Raw genomic sequence first — 16,489 nt, 5'->3', positions numbered from 1 at the left:
TGTTATGTTATGTTACTGGGGGTTTTGTAAAGCGCTCAGCTGCTCAAAGAGCGTCCCGGCACTATAGATCCTCACACAAACACCAGCAACTAACAAAAAACAGCCATACGGCACCAAACATCACAAACGGCTTACAGAGCAAAAAGATAGGTTTTAAGTCCCTTTCTAAAAGCAGACAAATTGGAGCGCGTTCGCAGCGTCATGGGCAGAGTGTTCCAGAGACGGGGGGCAAGGTAGCTGAAAGAGCGGCCTCCACACCGCACACGTCTCTCTGACGGCACGATGGCATTGGCCAGGGCAGCCGACCTCAAGGGTCTAGATGGTAGATAGAAGTTGACCCTTTTCTGCAAATAACCAGCGCCGAAATTGTGAAGCGCCTTAAAGGCTGTAGTTAAGGCCTTAAACGCAATGCGCTTCCGAATCGGCAGCCAGTGCAGAGTCACAAGGAGGTTGCTCGCCCTGGCTCTTCTGGCAAGACCAAAGATTGCCCTGGCTGCCGAATTTTGGACTATCTGCAGACGGGTCAACAGATATTCAGGAAGGCCAAGGTAGAGGATGTTAGCATAGTCCAAGCGTGACCCTATCAGGGCCTGCACCGTGATCTTCTTGTGCTCCAAAGATAGATACGGCAGAAACTTTCTTAACATCCTTAATATGGCAAAACACTTCCCCGTCAGGCCAGCTACCTGGGCCGTGAAGGAAAGAGTGTTATCGACCAACATGCCCAGGTTCTTAGCTGTAACAGAATCGCTGGCAGGGGGGAACATGTTCGCAGGCCACCAGTGCCTCCATCTTGAGTCTGCAGGACAACCAAAAAACAATATCTCGGATTTGTCCGAGTTGCATTTGAGGCCGCTTTTTCCGAACCAGTCAAACACAAACTCCAGACATTTCCGGATGGCCACTCCGTCGAAATCACAGCCCCTGTCACAGGTGAACAGGAGCTGCGTATCGTCCTCATAGGACACGATCTGAGCCCCTAGCTCCTCCGCTCGAGCCGCCAAAGGTGACATGAAGATGTTAAAAAGGGAGGGGCTGAGTATGGAGCCCTGCGGGACCCCAACCTCCAGCTGCGGCATAGGGGCGGCAAATGGGTGGGCCCAGATCGTTTGTCTGCGGTCTGCCAGAAAAGATTGAAACCATTCGCTTTGCAATACCTTTTTACGATGCATTTATATGGAAAGGAAAAGTTATGAAAAGTAAAAATATATAAACAGTCATGGCATTCACAAGAACAAAAGCTTCAGCTGGATAACTAATTCACAGTTCTCAGGGTGTGTGTCTTTTGATGTTGGACTAACATGCAGTGTCTCTGTTATGGATTTATGAACAAATTATACCAGTAAAGGGCTGAAGCCACATTGATTTCTACCCTAGTTCAAGGACTGCAAATGAATTGGAGCAATGCGGTGCCCACCTTAAAGAAAAACATCTGGCCTAATGTGGTATAGCTATTGTTAAAACACCTTGGTCTGACTTGGATCTCGGCTCATTAGATAAGCTTTTGTGTTTCTGTTTGGTCTAAAAAGGATGATGAAACACTTTGGAAAAAATATACAGAAAACTAGAGATGAACTTGAAGATAAAATGGCGAATATCTCCATGGCCACCATGTACTTGCCGTTGGTGCTGAGGTAGGCAGGAATAAATGAGATCCAAACGCTGAGGAAGGCGAGCATGCTGAAGGTGATTAATTTAGCCTCGTTGAAGCTGTTGGGAAGATTCCTGGCCAGAAAGGCAATTGCAAAACTTATGGTAGCAAGAAATCCAAGATATCCCAGCATGCACCAAAAAGCAATGGCGGATCCTTCGTGACATTCTACTGTGATGATACCAGGGTGAGTGTGAGTGTTATAGACTGAAAAAGGAGGTGCCACAACCAACCAAATACCACAAATTAGAATTTGGATTAGAGTAGAGAAAAAGATGATTGTATATGACAACTGAGGCCCAATCCACCTCCTTAAGTCACTGTTGGGTTTTGTGGCAGCAAAGGCAATCACCACCATGATGGTTTTGGCTAAGATACAGGAGACACAAAGGGCAAACGTGATACCGAAGGCTGCTTGGCGAAGAAGGCATTTCTCTGATGTTGGGTAACCAATAAAAGCCAATGAGCAAAGGAAGCACATGGTGAGAGACAGGAGCAAGAGGTAGCTAAGGTAACAATTGCTTGCTTTGACAATAGGTGTGCTTCTGTAATGAATGTAGAGTCCAAGGATAGCAAGAGGAATTGTTGAAGACAAAAGACTGGCTCCAGCCAGGACGGCCCCAAATGTTTCATTGTAGGAAAGAAACTCAGTGATCTTTGGGATGCAACTGATACGATTATCATTGGACCATTGATGCCATGGACATTTGAAGCATTCAGCAGAATCTGATAGATGGCAAGAAAAAAACATAATTACGTTTCTATTTGTTGACCACTAAAAACTCATAGCTCAAGCTCAAGCTCCAATTACCTGTTTGGTTGGAAATCTCTCCCTGCAGACAGGGAACACAGTCATAGCAGCAAATGGGTTGTGTCGTTATGGCAGATTTTCTGAATCCAGGAGGACAGCGAGGACTACAAACAGAGGCAGGGACCTACAGACAGCAAACAACTATACATGAATACAGAGGTGAAATAAAATGCATACAGCAACTCTAAGGGACAAAACTACAAAGACACAGTTAAAGCACAAATATAAATAAAACATGAGAATACATCAGTTGTTAAAATAATTTGCAGGTGTTTTCTTGTAATAAGAGATTATGTGTTTGCATGGCAGGAGCTGCCTCAGCTCAAGTTTTGCAGATGATCTTAATTTATTTATATATGTATTTATAAGTGAGAGCATCAACAATTCATAAAATGCTATTAAATACCAATCTTCTTTGAAAAAAAGGCCAGAGGTATCAGAGTAGTTTGTATTTGTAAGCTTCAACATAGTGGCATACTGTGTCCAGGCAAATCACCAATATTAAATGTATTTGACTAAAATTCTAATTTGATAATTGCTTTTCATATACAACTTTCATATTACAATTCCTGGTGAGTTTCTGAGAAAAAAAGTTGATAAAGAGATGGTTTTCCCCATTCTTGTGACACACACGTTAATTACTCAAAGCATTCTAACAACTCATGTGTCTGAAAAACATGCGGGCCAGATGTACAAAGCTCATAGATTCTTGCTGTTTGCGAATAAAAAAAGGCATTTTTTTATGTCCAAATGCACAATTTGCAACTTGGTAACGTATTACCGAATCTCAAATTGGGTTTGCGATTCTGTATAAGGAAGGGGTTGATTTAGGGCATCCCTTCCTAATACGGACTCGCGCAAGAACTTATTGTCCACCACTTCTTGGTAAGCAAGAAAGGCCACTTTATTAAGACAGGTGTAGGCAAAACATCTCTCAACATATTTCGATTATTTATTTATTAATACTCAAATCCTTCAGCTCACTGAGCAACCCTGATAAGAAGTCAACCCCCCACCAAATAAAACCTAACAAACCCAGGCAACTGAATCCTGTACTATCCCCTCCTGTCCTTTACCTGCCCTTTGAGGATGGACCAACCCGCTCCAGGCTGCCCACCCCCCACTAAAAACCGCCTACAAAAGAAAAGAGTACAACCTGTCTTAGCGTGGCAAACCTAACAACAAAATTATCTAAAGCACAATCGCAAGAAAAAAGGCCTAAAAGACAAAAAAGAGGGGAGGGTGGGTGGGGCAAAACAAACTCCGCTGTCCGCCTCCCGCCGAAAAACCCTCTCTAAACCCTGCCCTGGCCCTATATATAGACTCTCTCCCTAATTAACCTCACCTGTGGCCAATCCGTCCGCGCGAACCTTCCCAGGGAGAGACCGGCTCGCGCACGGCTCTCCCTGGGTCCCCCCTCGCGCAAGAACTTATTGTCCACAACTTCTTGGTAAGCAAGAAAGGCCACTTTATTAAGACAGGTGTAGGCAAAACATCTCTCAACATATTTCGATTATTTATTTATTAATACTCAAATCCTTCAGCTCACTGAGCAACCCTGATAAGAAGTCAACCCCCCACCAAATAAAACCTAACAAACCCAGGCAACTGAATCCTGTACTATCCCCTCCTGTCCTTTACCTGCCCTTTGAGGATGGACCAACCCGCTCCAGGCTGCCCACCCCCCACTAAAAACCGCCACCCAGGAAAACCTTTAGAGTTTTCCTGCCCCACCAAAACAGTAAATTAAACAAAGCCCGGGAACACCACAAACTGCACATCCAGAACTTTTGCGATCAAATCCCGCAATTCCAAAAGAGAGAAGGGCTGACCCAGCTGAGAAAGGTGAACCCCATCCTCATGAAACAAGTGACGCTCAGAAACCTGTAAGTGAGGATGAGCCAAAATGAAAACATCATGCCATTACAAAACAGTTGCATAGAGTTGTTCAGTGTCCCCGCTCTGCCCATAGCTGTGCGACGTAGAGCTCCATTCCAGCGGAGACGTGTCACAAATGTCGTCCAGATCACCATGCTCTCCCAGGCGTCCGCGATGACGTCCGGAACCATCTGCAGCATTCTTAACAAAGACAGACCAGATAGAGAAAACTAGATCATTTTCACCCAGTTGAAGGTCTAGCAAGACTGGCGGACCCCCCCCCCTACCCTCACAGAGTGGAGACAAAAATGAAACAATCCCCCCAACACAGTCCCCAAGTACCATGCCAATACACGTCATGCATGAACTGCTGAGACCAAGAGACCTCCCACCAATTATGGCATGCTGCAGGGATTGCGGCCCATTGCAAGAAGGAGTGACAAACAAACCAAACCCTCCGTATAACTGTGACCATCCTGCGCAAAAGGACCTAGGAGAAAAAACACATATCAACAAAAGAAGGTGCAGTACCGTCTGACAAATTTCTCACAGCATCTCGACCTCCATCTCCCAATTCTGCGTATCTGAGACCAATCCCCCCCCAAACGTGCAGCCTCAGGACCGCCCAAGCCTAAAAGAAATGAGTGCTAAATGGTAAATGAGTCAACCCCAAACCCAAAAGTACCTTCCTGAAAACGGTCAACAACTGGGCAACAAAAAATTGGGCTGGCATCCTCACAGCAAAATGAACTCCCGGCCTAAAACAGAGGAATCCAGAACAACCTCCCATTCCTAAACCGGGCAACAAGAAACCAAACCATTCCTCCCCAGTAAAATCCGCGTATCCCACCCAACTGATCCATCTCAGACACTTAGCCAAAGGCGCAATCCATATCCCTCCACAAATACCTCCGTACTGGACATGCCCGACCCGGTACGCAAACCCAAGAGTTCGGAAGCCCCAAAACGCCCCAAAAATAACCACACAAAACAGAACCGAAACATAACGCACTCAAAATCATCAGAACAGCAAGAAGGCAACTAGGACAACATGTGCCGAAGGAAGGCAAAAGGACAGGCTGCCGCAGCCGCCCAGGACCAGCCTGTAGGCTACCCAAAACAGTCCAAAAACCTGTTCAACCTAAAACACCCCCCACCGGATCCCTCCCCCACCTGAGCTGCCCATAAAAAGAAATCCCAGCCATGTAACCAGGATAGTGGCGTGCGAAAAACCGGTGTCCACCAAGTGTAATGAGAGGTCCCCGGAATATGTCGCGCTTTGAAAACAATATGCAGCTGCAGGCACCGCAACGGAAAGCACACAACAGCTGCAGCACACACAAATCCCTTGCTCTTCGCCCGGGAACCAAGTCCACAAATGCCAAATTATCAACCTGGAAGAACCCAGTCCTGTACTGGAATTCCGCACCTCAGATGTACAGGGCCACCAGCAAACGGAACAACTCTAAAAATGCAACACTGCGACCCTGACACTGCAGTGAACAGGCCAGCTTGCAGCGCACCAGCGCCCCACCCAGAGGATGCAAATGCCAACAAGGTCAAGTTCCAAGTCATTCCCAACAACCTGGGGACTCATGTTCGCGGAGTGCAAGTCATCCGACCCCGACCCTGCCGGGTCCCCTGTAACCAATCGTGAAACCCACCGCGAAGCCCCATAACAAGCGCACTGCTGCATCAAAGTCCAGAGAAATCCCGCAACCACAGTTCCAAGACCGTCACCTTGAAAGGAGAAGGAGCACTGTGGGACAAACCGAAAGAACTGGCCTCTGCCCCCTTGTACTCCCCCCCCCCTTGAAATCCAAAAAACTGCCCCAGGAAGCAGTATGTGAAAGGGTGCCTGTCCCCACATTGGGAACACATGTTTATACCTACCGTACTGTCAGGTGACACAGCAACAACGGCATTATATCAAATCCAGGATTTTTGTTTTGCCTGACAAGTGAGAAACCAGTGGCATACCAATACCTGAATAAGGCCATGTCATACGGTGGAGCGTATCCTCTTCCTCCTGGGCCTTGTGTCGATCAGAGTCCCCTGTCCGCACATGTGAAATGGCGGCATCGTCCCCTCGAGACTTATCGTTCACACCAGCGTGCCGCACAGGCAGCGGTTCAATAGCAACTTGCTCCCCAACATGCTCATCCCCAATCCAAACAAGTACACGTAACTGGGAGACTCTCCCCTTTTCAACCAATTTCCGTCGAAACACCACAGGGTCCCCCTGTCGCAGCTTAGCTGGACGAAGAGAAAACGATGAAACACGTGCGTTTGCGTGGTCCGCACTAGACTCCTGCAAAAAAAGTGCCTTTGCGTGGTCCGCACGAGACTCCTGCAAAAACGTGCTTTTGCGTGGTCCGCACGAGACTCCTGCAAAAAACGTGCCTTTGCATGGTCCGCACAAGACTCCTGCAAAAGACTAAGTGAACCAGAATGCCCCAAAAAAACTCCCCTCCGAGTCATGACTGTCACAAGTGGAACTTCCACATCTCGGAATGCACCCACCTCCAGATCATCATCATAAACCTCCAGAATCAGCTCATCTGCATGCCCAGCATAAACCCCTGCCACTGGGCCAGTTGCCATCATTCACCATCGTGAAAGTGCCATGAAAAATTTTGTCATGGCGCACTGCGCCTCACCCCCAGAAGGGAAATCCGCTCCAGATCCCTCTCCTGCGCCCCCCCCCAGACTGAAACAAGGCCTGTATAGGGTAATTTGAAGTACATGGTCTCGTCCCCTTCGTCATGAACCATAGGTGTAGTAGCATCACCTGTCTGCCCATCCTGGACGGAGGTAGCGTCCCCTCCAGACTCAGCATGCCCATCAGCTTGCCGCACCGGCAGCGTCCCAAGAGCAACTTGCTCACCAACAGCCCCATCCCCAATCAATAGATCGAAAGCTCTGACGGGGAGACTCTCCCCATATTGCCACACCCACCACCAACCCCCCGTACCTGTAGGCAACTGCAGCAATGTCCGAAAAAATGCCATAAAATCGTCATGGCGCACTGCGCCTCACACCCCAGAAGAGGAATCCGCTCCAGATCCCTCTCCTGAGCCACCTCCCCAGGCCGAACCGCCTCATGCGCAGTCCGCAATGTCTTCACAAAGAAAAATGACAACGTCACTGCAGGCGGTAAAAAAGGCAGCCCCTACCACCCCTCCGTGCAAAAAAACCCATCCACGACCCAGACAGACCGTGAAGCAGGGGCATTGGGGGGTGTGAAACAGCTAAGGAAAGCTGCTCACCACGACAGGGCTCGCTCCCCCCACCACTTTTATTTTATGTATTTACCTATGCATTTTTATATAACGCGGACTCCACCCGAAGGCGTCAGAGCGCCCCACAAAAGGAACAGAAATGAAACACAATGAGAAACATTACAAAAGCATACGTTACGTTACCCAAGGCAACAGCGACACCCGTGATCAAACAAAATACATGAGGCAGCAAAAATTGTGAGCAACAAAAAATACAGGAGGCAGCAAAGGCAATAGTGACAACTGTGAGCAAACAGAACACATGAGGCAGTAAAAACCGTGAGCAGCCAAAAATACACGAGGCAGCAAAAAGTGCACAGGAGGAAAAAGTGACAAGTGCGCAGCCACAAGAGAAAACAAAGCATCATTTGAGGTACAACACTGCAAAAGGTGCTAGACACTCAGGCACAAGAACAAGCGCCATGCAGGCAAAGGTGGCACCCGTGCCAGCATCAAAGGCAAAAACATGTGAGAGGTAGCAAACCGCGTGCCACAAGGGCAAAGCGGTGCGTGCAAGCCACACAAGGGCACCAAACACAAGCACATGGAAAAACGCCCCCACCCACACCCACCCAAAGAGCAGCCCGCCCAAAGGACCGCCCCCCGCCACCACCAGCCGCCCCCAGCGGGCCCCCCGCCCCAGAGAGGGGCAGAAAAGACCCCTGGAGGAGTGCCCGGCGGCGCGGGGGCAGCACCAACCAACTTGCACCCGACCCCCCCACTTACCGGCTCATGGGGCATGGCAGCAGCGCCGTCCGTCGAGTCGACGGTGTAGACAGGCAGGCAGAACCGCCGAAGCCACGCCTCCAGCCGCCGTCCTGAAAGGACGCGCGCGTCCAACCAGTGCCACCAGAAGCTCCGGCCACAAGGGGGGGAGGGGGACACCCCCGGAATGGATTATGCGAGCCCACCCCACCTCCGTAAAACAAACTCCGCTGTCCGCCGAAAAGCCCTCTCTAAACCCTGCCCTGGCCCTATATATAGACTCTCTCCCTAATTAACCTCACCTGTGGCCAATCCGTCCGCGCGAACCTTCCCAGGGAGAGACCGGCTCGCGCACGTCTCTCCCTGGGTCCCCCCTAGCAGCGGTATGTGTGAATGTTTAGTGAGCGAAATGCTTTTGAAGAAACCTTTCAATTTTACCACCTATTTCAGGTAGGTGGTAACTGTTATATTGTACTAGAATGTAATATGTGAGGCTGGGTTATGTCATCTATGATGTATTGGGGTTCTATCTCTGAGCTCACTGTCCAGTCTGGTAGTGACAGTTTAACCAGCTGCGTCTGGTAGGGTGGTTCTGGGTTTCTCCTGGAATTAAAGTTAAACCAAGATAAGCTTTGATTCTGCGTGCTATATTACAAAAATTTTGGCGACGTCCAGACGTGGCAGAGTAGAAGAGCAGGAGATAGATCAACTCGGAACACAGAAAACGAACCGAAGCGTGTGCAGACATGAATTGTCAATAAAGCACAAGTGGAACATAAGAGAGTTTCAGCAACAGCACCGTGAGTAATTTGTATTTTACTCGTAAAGGAAGAGAGAAGTTAAAAAAAAATTCAAAGGGAAGCTCCATATGCAAAAAAAAGAAATTGTACGCAGATACCAATGTGTGAAGTAACATACTGAATTATAATCGACAGGAAAAGTTGTGTGTGGCAAATTCATCTAAAAGCCAGCCAGCTGTAAAGATTAAAGGTTATCTTGTCAATTACACGAAGATAACATCGAGCGTCGTTTAAATGTCTGAACGTTCTATACTGCGCAGATAAGGGGACTGTCGGATGAAAGCGCAATAGCACGGTGAAACTATCACTTGAATTAAAATAAAACTGGAAGTAATACGGTCAAGTGAAATAAAAACGAAACCAAGTAAAATAAGGCAACAGCACTCTGGAATAAACTTTAATTTGTGAATATACGGCCAGCGTGGTTTAAATCTGGCAACATTCTATGCTGTGCAGACAGGCAGCTGACCACCGCATGAGAGTTAAATAATTAGTACAAGGAATGCTGTAAGAGCAAATAATAAATAAAATGTGTAAATTATAACACAAACACGTGTAAAATTAAAGGAAGAGTTTCGGGTGTCTGTTTGCTAAGGAACGAATCACTCGGAAAGTGTGCATGTAAAAGGAGTCACATACAGATAAAGGCACATCGAGGAATGAGTGAACGTTCATATTAAGGAGCATTACTCACTAATTTGCGAGACAAAGTCTTCTGCCTCTCCTCACATTATCTTCAAAGTGAAGCACGAAGAAGGTAGTGTAAAGATGGAGCTGAGGCGGATAAGGTGGTCAAAGAATTGTTTATTAATTCCTCAAACCATAGACCCACCGGAGCAGCTGGGCAAACGTCCCGACTCTCCAGAAACCAACCGCCTTCTCCCCACAATACACCAAGCTCTAACATTCTAAGTTACATCACTACATTCTAACTATGACATATGCATGTTTCACAGTTTGATTGGACATTACATTTACATCGACTCAAATAAAGGATATAATCAACTACCACATGTCTTTTTTTTTACAAAAGTAACAGAATGAAATAAATCAAACATCCAAGATGTAATCGTCAAATTTCTTAGGAACTTTAGGAATCCTCTTGAGGGGTAAATGATCAACCTGAGAAGATATTTCAATAGACTCCTGAAGATTGGAACCACCCTCACAAACACTGGAACTCTCTGAAGAAACAACAGTTCCAGTGCCAGCATCGTGAGTAGAGTCATCAGAGAACACATCAGCCACATCATCAGCATGAAACTTCTCACCACCACCAAGGTCATTCCAAGTGCAACCACCATCCTCATCTTTGGCAAAAAAACGTTCTTGCCCAGGTTTGAGAAGAATAACTGAACCCTTGCTCCACCAACCCTTCTCAGCCAGCAGAACAGCAGACTCAGTTACCTTTTCAACCTGAAACGGATTGGAAAACTTGGAAGAACCTTTGCAAGATATAGTAGGTTTCACCACACGTACCCAATCACCAACCTTGATGCATTTATCTTTGGACTTGAGAGAAGCATCATGATAACTTTTACCAGCAATACGAGACTCTCGAATGTTTTGTTTAACTTCATCAATAATAACTTTCATGTTAACTTCCTCCCCAACACTTTTAACAAAGTTGGGCCTTAAGACAGATTTAGCTTGTCTGCCTCTCATCAATAGATAGGGAGAAAAACCCGTGGAGGAATTTGGAGTGATGTGGTAACTCCATAATTTCTCCTTCAGGAATTGCAAAACATCCAACTTGCTCTCTAAGACCGCCTGAATGCCCTCCTTAATAAATCTATTGGCCCTTTCCACTTGGCCATTGGCCCTGGGACAATACAAAGGAGTGGTTTCAGACTTTACTCCGAACTTTTCCAAAAATCCTTTCATTTTCCTGGAAACAAATTGTACCCCATTGTCAGATAAAATGAAATTTGGAGCACCCTCCAAACTGAAAACAAAATTCAAAAAATCAATAACAGAATCAGTATTGGGATGTTCCACAAAGGTGTAATATATCCATTTGGAAAAATTATCAATCAATACAATGGAGAATCTTCTCTCCCTTCCCAAACATTCAAAGGGGCCAGAAAAATCAATAGAAACTCTATCCCAAGGGCCAACAGCTCCTTCTTTAAGAGACAAAGGTTGGGTTGAGACCTTCCAGTGCTTATCTGCTCTGACACAAACGGAACAGTTGTCAATGACCTTCTCAATACCAGCATCCATACCAGGCCACCAATAGTGGTTCTTGAGAATCTTCTTGGTACCAGAAACACCAGGATGACCAACATGAGCAAGCTTGATGAGTTTACTCCTTAAACCATCAGGAGGAATAAACAAGTGTTGACGCAACAAAATATTCCCCTCAATGCTAAGCTCATCAGCAACCTGGGCAAAACTCCTTAAACACTCTTCCAAATTCCTAATGGGAGGCCAACCATTACCTACAAAATTTTTAACTCTATTGAGTACCAAATCCTTGTCCATGGCCTCAATCCAATTTTCCTCTGAAATGCCTGATTCAAACGTACTCACAGCATCGACCAGTGCCACTACGCATTCATGTTCATCCAAAATATCATTGTTGTCTTCCTCACTAGGAGGAAGCCTGGACAAACAATCAGCGGTGAAATTTTTCCCACCAGGAATGTGCTGCGTTTCAAAATTGTATTCTTGAAGCCTGGCAATCAACCTCACCAGTCTAGAAGATGCTTTGCCGCTCTTCACACCATCCATCATAAATACCAGCGGTTTATGATCCGTGACGAGTACAAAAGGCCTGCCCCACAGAAAACTCTTGAATTTTTCAACGGCCCAGACACACGCTAAGGCCTCCTTTTCAATAGTGCTGTAATGCTTTTCAGCACCCCGAATAGCTCTCGAAATAAAAGATATTACTCTCTCTCTACCCTCAACCATTTGAGAAAAAACAGCACCGAGCCCAACAGTACTGGCATCCACAGTGACGAAGGATTTGCCCTCAGGATCGAAGGTTTTAAGACCCGGTGCTTTGGAAATAAGCTTCTTTACATTGACAAAAGCTTCATCATGGCTCTTGTCCCAAATAAACTGAACACCCTTTCTAAGAAGCTGTCTAAGAGGCTCCACCACTAGAGCGTACCCTTTCACAAACCTTGAATAGTACTCTCCCAAACCTAAGAAAGAGCGCAAAGAATCTTTGTCCTGGGGTGTACTGATGTTATCTAAAGTGTTGACTAAATCTTCTTTTGGAAAAATGCCATCGGCCGTGATTTTGTGCCCAAGGTAATTAAGTTCTTCAACCAGGAACTTACACTTTTCTTTGCTGACTGTCATGCCTTTACTACCAAGAATATTAAGTACTTTGTTGAGAATAACATTGTGTTGTTCACAAGTCTCGGCAAAAATTTAAATGTCATCCTGGAATGACTGAACACCAGTGATGCCTTGAAACAAATTCTCAATGAGCTTTTGAAACACACTGGCTGCAGATGCCAGCCCAAATGGCATTCTTTTAAATCTATACAACCCAAAGGGAGTAGTGAAAGTGGTAAGATCTTTCGAAGAATCATCCAGGGGTACCTGATGGTATGCAGATTTGAGGTCTATGATAGAAAAATACCTGGCACCATTGACCGCTGACAACATATCCTGAATGCGAGGTAACGGATGCGTGTCAACGACAATGTTCTTATTGAGGGACCTCAAATCTACACATAGCCTCAAATCTTGATTCTTTTTAAGTGCCAAAACTATGGCCGACACCCATTCAGAACTATCAGTAGTCTCAATGATGCCCTCTGAGCATAACTTGTCTAGATGGACCTTCAGTTTCTCACGAATGCCCAGAGGAACAACACGCACTTTATGTTGAATGGGAATGGCATCCTTCTTTAGCTTAATTTTATGCATATAACCTTTCACTTGACCTACAACATTTTTGAACACATTAGCATGTTTCTTTAAAATCATATCTAAACTATACTTGTCCATGTAGATATTATTAACATCAAATTCTCTGAGTTGCAGGGGACGATCAGAACCAGGACACAAAATTACCCCCAGCCTTCCTAAATCAAACCACCCAACCAAATTCTTACCATCAATGGCAACATAAATGTTGGTGAAAATGTTCCTAGACTCAAACTCAAGGGAATCTTCAAAGTAACCTAACATGGTAATATCAAAATTCCCAAATGCTTTGGGATTGATGTCAGATTTATGGAGAACAACATTTTTCCAATTGTCCCTGAAAAACACATCAGACAGGATGGTGATAGGTGAGCCAGAATCAGCCATGGCTTGAAAAGAAACATCACCAACTAAAACCATGCCTAACGGTGCTTTAAACGGAAAACTGACATTGTTTACAGAATAGTCAAAAACACAGTCATAAATGGTTAACAACATGTTCTGTAAGTCTTCTTCAACAACGTCAACATTATTGACACTTGAGCTTGAAGAGCTAGAACTCCTCCTAGGTGCATGGCAAACAGAAGAAAAGTGGCCAACTTTCCCACAATTAACACATCTTTTTTTTACTGCAGGACAGTTGACATTGTTGGCTAGATGTGCTTTGGAACCACACCTATAACAGGCAGATTTATTGACAGAAACCTGTTTAGAATTAGACTTTCCTTTGTTGGACAATTGCACAGCACATACCGATGAAGCAGAAGATGAAGAATTGAAAGACTTAGCATTCTCAGCAGAAATGACTTTAGAAGATAAAATGGATCTTTCAATCCCCTTCGCTAGATCAACAGCTTCACTTAATGTGGGATTTCGACAAGCCAGAAGTCTTTCTTGGACCTTTTTTGACTCACATTCAAAAATCAATTGATCTCTAATACAATAATCCACAGTTGCCCCATAGTCACAATTAGCAGCTAGCACTCTTAAAGCAGCCACATACTCCTCAATTGTTTCATCAGGAAATTGTTCCCTCTTATGAAATGCATGCCTTTCAATAAGAACATTAGGCTCATCCTGAAACTGTTTTTCGAGTCTGGCAACTGCTTCCTTATAAATGTTCCAACCGTCACCACCACCACTGGGTGGAGGAATGGGAATCAAGTTTTTAAAAATTTCAATAGCTGCAGAACCCAAAAAACTGAATAAAATGGCTTTTAATCTCTCAGCTGAGAATTTGGACCCATCAATAGCCACAATATAATTTTCAAAACTTTCAAACCATTTCTTCCATTCCAATTTAGGCTTACCTGGAATTTGTAGAAAAATTGTGGGCTGATTGCAGATTTGAGCATTAGCCATGTTACAAGTTTCTGAAACTCTGAATAAAGAGAAAAAGTTAGTAGTGGCACCCACCTCCTAAAGAATTATAAATTAAAGAGACCGTGTTCGTGACAGGAACTAAATCAGAATTACTCAGAATAAACACTGCAGGAGTAAATCACAGAAATAGCTACTACTACGGAAAACCAGCACATCAATTACATTGAGCATATAACTGAACATGTACTTAAGTGAAAGTCATCAAATTGTTAAAGTGTGCGCATCACTGAAAACGCGCTGTTAAAAGAATGTAATAGTGTGCGCATCACTGGTTAGGAACGGCACATGAAGTGACACCCTGAATTTAAAGTACGATGTCAAAGTGCGCGCATCACTGAAAATGCGCAAATGAAGAAAGTGGTATGAGCCATGCAGCAACAAATTGCTTAGACAGCAATGACTTAAGATGAAAGTGTGCGCATCACTGAAAATGCGCTAATAGGCAAAAGCACAGAAGCGTGCGTATGATTATTGCTGACGTTGAAATCGACCGGAGCTTGAAGATAATTTAGCGTCTCACCGTTAATGACAGCCGGATAGTAACGTGAGGCAGCTGGAATGATCCTCGGAAAATTGCAGAAAATGGCCGCCAAACGTGAGCACGTGATGACGTCACTGAAACGCAGACAAACAGCAAACACCCACAAAATGGCGGAAGCAGCGTAGTGACGTTATCAAGACACAGACGCAGCGCTGAAACGCACAGTGGGAGCCAATGCTGACGCTGTCAGAGGTAGTGGCGGTTACTCACGCGCTGGAACTCCGGGCTCAATTTGAATTTAACGAAGTTAACTGATCCCACGAAGCAGGTAGGAGACTCCCAGTTCAGAATAAAAGAGAGTAACAGTACCTGGAAAATTGTAGAATACAGCTGAAGTGTAGAAAAATTTTCAGAAGAAAGAAAGAGTCTTGGGCTCGGTTCTTCGGTAACCGGTGGCAAAAATTACCGAAAATTTAAATTCGCCGATCAATCCAGTGGGTCTAGTAGAACCATTTCCCTCGTCGCCAATGTAAAGATGGAGCTGAGGCGGATAAGGTGGTCAAAGAATTGTTTATTAATTCCTCAAACCATAGACCCACCGGAGCAGCTGGGCAAACGTCCCGACTCTCCAGAAACCAACCGCCTTCTCCCCACAATACACCAAGCTCTAACATTCTAAGTTACATCACTACATTCTAACTATGACATATGCATGTTTCACAGTTTGATTGGACATTACATTTACATCGACTCAAATAAAGGATATAATCAACTACCACAGGTAGCAGTCGAGTGGAATGGGAAAGAAACGAGTTTCAAAATGGTAAAGAGAAGACCTGCTAAAGTGACGTGCATTTTAAAAGAGGATTCAGTAAAAGTGTGTGTATGCCGCTGAGTTAAACAGTGTACAGGTGTATTTAGCAGAGGAAATATAAAGGAAACAGTGGCGCACGATGTTTTAATAAAACAGAGCATAACAGAAGTTAAAACAGTTCACTAACTGGGAGCTCCTGTGTTTCTGGAATCAACCTCTAAGTAATCCTTTAGCAAAGCAACAGTTCATTGGTTGTGTAAAGGAGGGCAACAACGAACGTTCTGATTGGTGAACAAACATCGTGAAGCAATCAGTACAAGGTTTGTGTGGAGTACACTGCCCCTAGTGGTGAAAGTATAGAATTGAAATAACAAACCTATTTTGATTTGCTTTAACAAACTGGATATTTAAAGTGCTGGAAATTAGTAGGAAAGTCAACAATGGATGTCAGCAATACAATTGCTGTACCACCCCCCTTTTTGATGGCACCAGGCGAGCCGTCGATTGAATGGGAGGAGTGGATAGAAAGTTTTGTGAATTATTTAATAGCATTGGATGGCACGAAATTTCCTCCAGTAAGGAAGAAGGCCTTGCTGCTGGGGTCTTTAGGGAAGGAAGGTCAACATACATTTAAATATTTGCCACCAGAAGGAAATGCGCAGGGAGGAGCAATGGAGGATGTGTATAAAGAGGCGGTGTTGAGATTACAAAATAAATTTTCTAAGCAGGTTAATGTTGTAATGAGGAGACACAAATTTTATACTCAACCACAGCGTGCCAATGAATCAATTGTTGAT

The 16,489-nt window shown here is 45.0% G+C and overlaps 2 protein-coding genes across 2 annotated transcripts in view; both read right to left on the bottom strand.

Moving 5' to 3' along the window:
* Positions 1–16,489, bottom strand: part of LOC144797882 (extracellular calcium-sensing receptor-like) — a 328,213-nt gene that overhangs the window by 270,654 nt on the left and 41,070 nt on the right. The window lies entirely within an intron of this gene.
* Positions 1,175–15,992, bottom strand: LOC144799225 (vomeronasal type-2 receptor 26-like). Its single transcript, XM_078670494.1, has 4 exons — positions 15,987–15,992; positions 15,880–15,909; positions 2,463–2,586; positions 1,175–2,377 (listed from the first exon to the last, which is right to left on the bottom strand). The coding sequence occupies exons 1-4, from the start codon at positions 15,990–15,992 to the stop codon at positions 1,458–1,460; spliced, it is 1,080 nt and encodes a 359-aa protein (XP_078526620.1). The 3' UTR covers positions 1,175–1,457.

This window comes from Lissotriton helveticus, chromosome 12 (genome assembly GCF_964261635.1).
Source record: "Lissotriton helveticus chromosome 12, aLisHel1.1, whole genome shotgun sequence".
Lineage (NCBI taxonomy): Eukaryota > Metazoa > Chordata > Amphibia > Caudata > Salamandridae > Lissotriton > Lissotriton helveticus.
This window is presented reverse-complemented; position numbering and strand designations above follow the sequence as displayed.

Excerpts from the sequence above, each read along its gene's own strand:
- LOC144799225 (XM_078670494.1), bottom strand. Across the intron at positions 2,587-15,879 it reads CAGAAACACAGGAGCTCCCA|GTCCCTGCCTCTGTTTGTAG; the intron begins GTTAGTGAACTG and ends TGCTGTCTGTAG. Across the intron at positions 2,378-2,462 it reads AGAGATTTCCAACCAAACAG|ATTCTGCTGAATGCTTCAAA; the intron begins GTAATTGGAGCT and ends GCCATCTATCAG.